The sequence below is a fragment of the Sprattus sprattus genome (assembly GCF_963457725.1).
Source record: "Sprattus sprattus genome assembly, chromosome: 13".
Taxonomy (NCBI): Eukaryota; Metazoa; Chordata; class Actinopteri; order Clupeiformes; family Clupeidae; genus Sprattus; species Sprattus sprattus.
In genome coordinates this window covers 15,801,328-15,809,114 of record NC_137911.1, presented here as the reverse complement: position 1 = coordinate 15,809,114, position 7,787 = coordinate 15,801,328, and the positions used below count along the sequence as shown (strand labels likewise).

At 41.2% G+C, this 7,787-nt stretch overlaps 1 protein-coding gene across 1 annotated transcript; it reads left to right on the top strand.

The window, feature by feature from the left end:
• Positions 1 to 4,023: 4,023 nt before the first annotated feature.
• On the top strand, positions 4,024 to 7,235 carry LOC308373945 (procathepsin L-like; the record flags this gene model as incomplete). Its single annotated transcript, XM_080849620.1, has 7 exons — positions 4,024 to 4,123; positions 4,679 to 4,821; positions 5,070 to 5,258; positions 5,692 to 5,883; positions 6,221 to 6,386; positions 6,596 to 6,701; positions 7,136 to 7,235. 7 exons carry the CDS (start codon positions 4,024 to 4,026, stop codon positions 7,233 to 7,235), a joined length of 996 nt encoding a protein of 331 aa, XP_080705746.1.
• Between the last annotated feature and the right edge of the window lie 552 nt (positions 7,236 to 7,787).

Genomic DNA, 7,787 nt, shown 5'->3' with positions numbered 1-7,787 from the left:
GCATCTCTCACACAGATTCCCTACTTGTGATAAGCTACACAATTTTATCAGTACTCAGTCAAAGTACACTAACGGTCAGCTGACTGATGTAAGTCAGACAAAGTTTACTGTAAAGTTCACCGCTGGGTGGGAGAACACAGCAACTATCAAGATTACCCAAGTTACATTTTGCCCTTAAAGAGACAAGAATTATGCCAAGGGTATGCAACTGGCCTTGGATAATGGAGAAAGCATCACATAAAGCATATACTACTACTTAGCAGACCTCATTAACAACTAAAATACAGTGTGTTTTTGAGTGTGTTGTGCAGGGCCTCAGATTGGTTTTGAATGGGTAGACTGCAGTTTCCATAAGTCCCTTCTATTGGAAAAGTTTGTTTGAAATCCCATCTTCCCCAAAGGTTTCAAGAATCATTCAATCAATCAATCAATCAATCAATCAATCAATCAACCAACCAACCAACCAACCAACCAACCAACCAATAAATGATAGATACAATACAGTCTGTTAAACTCAATAAAGATTGTACTAGTAAAAAACAACATGTTTTACCAAAGCAAAAACACTAAAAAGTGCAACCAAAAATGACTGCAAAACAAATTAAAGAAGAACACCAAACTGCAAACTCAGCATTTTAGGGTACAGTGTGATGGTAAAGTATATGTCTTTAAGAGATGCACGCTGCTCTGATCACCTGACCACTGTTGTAAAATATGAACGCACACATACACACACACACACACACACACACACACACACACACACACACACACACACACACACACACACACACACACTGACTGGCATAATGTCACACACAGACAGAATTATATAATCTCTCACACACAAACAATAATAATAATAATAATAATAATTAATTTAATTTATAGCGCACTCTACATTTACATGAATCTCAGAGTGCCACAGTGAGAACATAGTTTAAAACATAGTTAAGAACATAGATAAAAACAACCTATAATAAAACATAGTTAAAAACAGTTAAAAAACATAGTTAAAGACATAGTTAAAAACATAGTTAAGAACATAGTTTAAAAACATAGTTACGTAAAAAACATAGTTAAAACATAGTTAAAACCATAGCCACACCCACACCCACACACTCAGTGACCTGCCCTCACATGTGTGGAGCGTTGACTTTGGTGTGGTTGGCAGATCAGCAGACAACCCTTGTGCTGTGTCAGTGGTTTTCCTGTGTGAATATATGTACTGTAAGAAAGAGAGAGATGGTGGGCTCTGTGTCACTGTTTGTACTGTAAGAGAGAGAGAGAGAGAGAGAGAGAGAGAGAGAGAGAGAGAGAGAGAGAGAGAGAGAGAGAAGGTGGGCTCTGTGTCTCTGTTTTCACTGTAAGAGAGAGAGAGAGAGACAGAGAGATGGTGGGCTCTGTGTCACTGTTTGCACTGTAAGAGAGAGAGAGAGAGAGAGAAGGTGGGCTCTGTGTCTCTCGCCTCCACCTGTACAATGTAAATCTCAGCTTCTGTGTAATTCAGCATACTGTTTTGTGATTAAAAGGGAAATGTTAATACCAGACGATAACCTCTCGCATTTTATGAGCAGAGGGTTCATTGTCCATTGTGGTGACCTTGGAAGATCTTCTTCATCTGCACTGGGGAACAGAAATCTTGCATTTTTAGAGCACACTGCCTTTTTGGCTCAGTAAAAGATTAAATTATTAATGGCCATCTTCAGGCTTAAAGGTTTTATAACATTGGATCCCATCCCACCAAACATACAGAACATTTAACGTTTTAGAACATGAACATACTCACGCACTATTTCCATGCTTCTGATTTTATTGCTCATTGTCTTGTGACTTTATAGTGACACAGCAGATATTTTATATTCCTCTGTGTCTGACGCCTACACATTTTATGTTAATGTCACAAGACATCTTAACCTAGATAAGAGGGTAAAGGTATGATGCAGGACAAATAAGTATAAAAAGTTCAACCGTTCCTGATCTTATTTGAAATGGCACTGTGTTTTTCAGCAACAACGACTTAACACTTGATGCAAACAGGATACGTGGGCTAGGCTGCAGGATGTGCAATGTTTTTTTCCCCCTATGAGCCAACTAAAAGAACATCTTGAGTAAACAACTTTCTTACCTACCCACACCTAAATCTATCTTGCATAATTCAGAAACAGACACACTTCATTAAGGTTAATGGCAGATTCTGCTTCTTTTTTCATATTTACACACGCAAAGGTATTTGTTTGACAAATGTGAGGGAATAATGCATATGTATGGTCTACTGCTGGGTGGAGTACGGACACATAACGGGAAATCCCTTTCATATTTCCGTGAAATACATGTTCCGACACTTTGTTTTTAGCAGATGGGAGGTAGCGCCTATGCCTTTCCTCATGAAACTGTGTCTAATGCACTATATGTTGGAAAGCGACACACATGCTCATCTGTGTGTAAGTACATATACTGCAAATGAGGGATAAAGAGGATGAAATCATATCACTAAAAGGAGAAAAAAAGAAATCAAATAATGTATGAATTAATTGATAATCTTGTCTATGAAGGTAATGTACATTTACACAGAACCTATGAAAGAATAAATTAAATAATCTATTTGAACAAAAAACAGCGCGGACACCACAATGTTTGAATATACATTAAATGCAATTATCCACTGTGTTTCTCAGACATACAATAGTTTCCCCGTCAATAAACAGTATTTGGGAATAAAGCTGCCTGTACATCTTGTCTATAAGACTATAAGGGGCAGCTCTTTTCCCTCAAACTGGACATGCAGTAAGTCTTCATAGCCCACACACTGGCCTATTAATACATCAGACATTTGCAGAATGGTGTCCAACTCCACAATCTTTGTGGTTTTTGTGGTGTCAGAGGAGTTTCTCAACTATAATTGTCCATATGACACTGACTCCAGTAAAGAGTACCAAAAACACCAGGTCATTGGAGACCTGAGAGAGGAAATGAAACAGAAAACAAAGAATAAGAGAAAAGAATAGAGGAACCACAGGTGTCTAAGAAGTCAATATGTCATTTGCGAGAAATTAAACATTTGCGAGAAATTAAACAATCCTGACTCAAATCATGCCATTTCAGGTTGTGTGTTTGTGTGTGTGAGTTTTACAGCAGTACAATGATGGGAGTACCTTCTTTGCTCATTTCCTAAAAAACATTTGTCATTAAAATATGGTCTGGTGTTATTTACTGCAGCTTATTATACGGCTCTTCAGAATGTTCCAAAAAGTACCGTTGATTTGAATGGACCATCCCTACGTCATACCCATACATTAATTCCTGCTAACAGACCTCTGCGAAAGATAATCACCGCTGTCATTGGCAACGGGTTTTGTACTTCTAATTCACATCTTTCATATCATTCCGCCAGAAGTCCAGTCATTTTAACGCAACAGTAGAGAGTAATTTGAAGTCAGCAAGTAATGGGTTGCTATGCAACACCTGAAACTTCAAAGTTCTATTTGCTTGAAGAACTATTTATTTCTAAACGGGACACATGAAACGGCACCTAAATCATTAAAAAGAGATATGTTGGAGGAATGTCTTCTATCGTTTTTGGCAAGTACCCGTATAATAAGCGGGATAATGTATTGTCCGTCGGTCATTCTACAAAAATAATTCCCTTCGGTACAAAACAACACCCTCCGCTGCGCGTCGGGGTGTTGTTCGCCCCGTCGGGAATTATTTTTGTAGAATGACCTCCGGACAATACATTATCCCTTACATATCAATGTTTCTTTTTTTTACTGGTAAGCACTGTCAGTTTGTTTCACTCCTATTTATGACTGCTTTGTGACAATCACCTGACTGGAAGGAGCTGTGGGTGTTCTATATAAGCCAAAGGAAAGAGTGACACCTAACCATCTCTCATTGAACGTTTCAAGACACACAAACAGGTGAGAGGAACCTTACACACACACACATCCTGTGTTTTTTGCACCATTTTAAAAAGTCAAAGACAGTGATTGTCAAAACCTATTTGTTCTTGTGTGTGGCAGCATGAGGTTGTTGATCATTGCAGCTGCCTCTCTGGCAGTGGTGAGCTGTGCCAGCCTCTCTCTGGAGGACCTGGAGTTCCATGCATGGAAACTCAAGTTTGGTGAGAGAGCGGTCAATTCATTTTTCTGTTTTACCTTACCTATGCTTTGGAAAACCTTGTGCCTACAAATGACTGTGATAGTAATGTTTAAGTGTGCAAGGGAAAGGTTAAAAAACGTGGTTACAATGCATTAGCAGATGCTTAAAGTGATCCCGTCGTTTGATAGAGAGGACGGTGTATGTACAATGACATGCATCAATGTGAAGATGTACCTCCACAGGGGATTACTGTAATTCAGGCAGTGTACAGGAAATCACAAGAGCTACTGTATGTGATGATGACTTTGCCTTTGGGCAGAGTGTATGCTTAGTTTGTGTCCTGACGCTAAACATATGTTCAACATCACCTTGATAACACTTTACTGTTTTACCTTTGAGGGGAACCACCACACACATGTGGTTACAGTGTTCCATTGGATGAAGTAATAAGGAACTCAAACGGCCATCTTAAACGACAGCCAATTCAAATCTAGATCTGCACGGTATAATCCTAGTAGAGAAAACCTCGTTCCTCAAAGGTGTCCATACCTGTCTCTCTGCACCCCCTCTGCGCCAGGTCGCTCCTATGGCTCCCCTGTGGAGGAGGCCCAGCGCAAACTCACCTGGATGGAGAACCGCAAGCTGGTGCTGGTGCACAACATGCTGGCTGACCAGGGCATCAAGAGCTACCGCCTGGGCATGACCTACTTCGCTGACATGGTGCGTCATTCACCCACGGCTGTTCCATGGCATTTCAGCTTCGAGATTTAGCATTAAATATTGGATTACATTTTTATTTAATGCACTGCTATTGTGAGTGACTAAGTACCTTAACTTTTAACTTGTATTTTGCTACTGTCACTTTAAAAAATATACAACGACACAAGCCCTCTCCCCACTGTGACAGCGTGTATGTCTGTCTGTGTGTGTTTGACTAAATATGTAATGACACAAGCTCTCTCTCACAGGACAACCAGGAGTACAGAGACCTTGTATTCCGCGGATGCCTGAAGAGAGCCAACGTCAGCAGTGGCAGCACCTTCCTGGGCCTGAGCCGGCTGGGGGACCTCCCCACGGAGGTGGACTGGAGGGACAAGGGCTTTGTGACAGACGTCAAGGACCAGAAGCAGTGTGGCTCCTGCTGGGCTTTCAGCGCAGTGAGTCATATGGGGAGATGGGAAATGTAGTTTAAAAAACTGATACATAGTTTATGTGTGTGTGTGTGTGTGTGTGTGTGTGTGTGTGTGTGTGTGTGTGTGTGTGTGTGTGTGTGTGTGTGTGTCTGTGTCTGTGTCTGTGTTTCTGTGTTTTGTGTGTGTGTGTGTTTTGTGTATGTGCTGTGCATGTATGTGTGTCTACATATAAGCTGAAAGGGCCTACCACATGGAGTTGTTTGCCTATAATGTTGAAATGGTGAAATGTTTTCAGCTGAGTCATGTAGTCATTTTGTGGGCTATGCGCATCTGCCACATTGTGTTTAATTACACACAATATGAGTTTTGAAATTAAATTACATTACTACAGCACCTGATAATTGACTGCAATTTATGTTCATGTATAAACTACGCACTCTCCTCTTAACTCTGTTAGACTGGATCTCTGGAGGGCCAGAATTTTAAGAAGACGGGTAAACTGGTCTCTCTGAGCGAACAGCAGCTGGTCGATTGCTCCAGCAAATTTGGCAACATGGGCTGCGGGGGCGGCCTGATGGACCAGGCCTTCCAGTACATCAAGGCAAATGGAGGAATCGACACTGAGGACTCCTATCCCTATGAAGCTGAGGTAAGCAGCAGTACTGTGGGTACAGTAAGGATTAAAAAAAAAAAAAAAAAACACTGACATCTAGTGGACAATGTTTGTTACTGCCATGCGATTGAAGAAGCAATTGATTACTGGCGAATTCTTAGGTCAACTAGGCCAAAGGACCAAGGGTGCACAACAAATATAAATGGTGTGTAATAATTATAGTTATAGACCTATAGTTATAACAAGAATCATTGAAGCATGACAGCATTAAATAGAAAGAACATATCATAGTAGAATTCTAAACCAAATTCAAATCACATCAGTCAGTAGACATGTAACACATCTAACACCGGATCTCTTGTCATCACCAAAGGACGGGACATGCCGCTTCAAGCCCAACAGCATCGGCGCCACATGCACTGGCTTCATGGATGTGACCAGCGGTGACGAGAACGCTCTGCAGGAGGCCGTGGCCACTGTGGGACCCGTGTCTGTGGCCATCGACGCCGCACACTCTTCCTTCCAGCTTTATGAATCAGGTAGCGTATAGCCCACTTACCTAATCTCAGTTAACGGCAGTGCCTGCACGACTGAAATGAAATGATATCAGTAGGTCTGTTTGATAGAGAAACTGATCCATTTCGACAACGTAAAAACAATCAAACAGTACTAGCTATCTTGTTATTGTGAAACTTACTACAGTGATAAGCTGATGTATTGTTTGCTGTAATGGTGCCTGTGGCTTTAGGAGTCTATGATGAGCCTGAGTGCAGTAGTGAGGAACTTGACCATGGTGTACTGGCTGTAGGCTACGGGTCAGAGGATGGAAATGACTACTGGCTGGTAAAGAACAGGTAATGGACAGATCAGAAATGAGCTTGTGTGTGTGTGTGTGTTTGTGTGTGTATGTGTGTGTATGCGTGTGTGTTTGTGGGTGTGTGTGTGTGGGTGTGTGTGTGTGTGTTTGTGGGTGTGTGTGTGTGGGTGTGTGTGTGTGTATGCGTGTGTGTGTTTGTGTGTGTGTGTGTGTGTGTGTGTGTGTGTGTGTGTGTGTGTGTGTGTGTGTGTGTGTGTGTGTGTGTGGGTATGAAGGTGTTTGAGTGTTTGTGTGGATGAGTGTGTGTGTGTGTGTGTGTGTGTGTATGAGTGTTTGTGTTTGTGTGTGCGAAGTCATTGTTTTACACTGAAGAGAAAACCTGATGCACAGCTACCAAACCCCTCACCTGTATGTATACCTATAAATGTGGAAATGTTATTTATGTATTTATTCTGTCTGTCTTGTTTCCAGCTGGGGTCTGGACTGGGGTGATAAGGGCTACATCAAGATGACAAGGAACAAGAACAACCAGTGCGGCATTGCCACAGCCTCCAGCTACCCTCTAGTGTAGAGCTGAGGGTTGGGCCCTGCTAGGGCAAGATTCCTACAGGGGCTTTTTATTGCAATCCACTCAACCACGATTCAGGGACACAGAAAAAAAAGAAAAGTTGTGCACCATGTAGCCTAGACACCAAGATATTCCTCATTTCGTAATTAGTTATTTCTGGGGGAAGGTATGCACAGGAGCAGTCTGACATCATTTATGAATGCTCCATGGATAATAACATTATGACATGAACATAAAACATGACTTTACCTTGTGATTTGATACCTCGTTTGAGACTAGGAAGCTGTTTTGTGTGCTGCGTGTAGATGGGAAAATCATATCTAACTGTAACACTACATATGGATTTTTTCTGTGCTTTTATTTTTTCACAACATTCTGTATTCCCATAGCAATGCCACCTCTGTCCTTCTCAGACAGACAAACAAATAAACAAACTACCGGCCATTCTTAAATTTCTTTGAACTTGAATCCACTTATTGCATGACAACAAGCATGACAAAAAAAAATCATGAGAAAACATTTTACTGACATTTTTTGTCTTAAACCTTTGCTTCA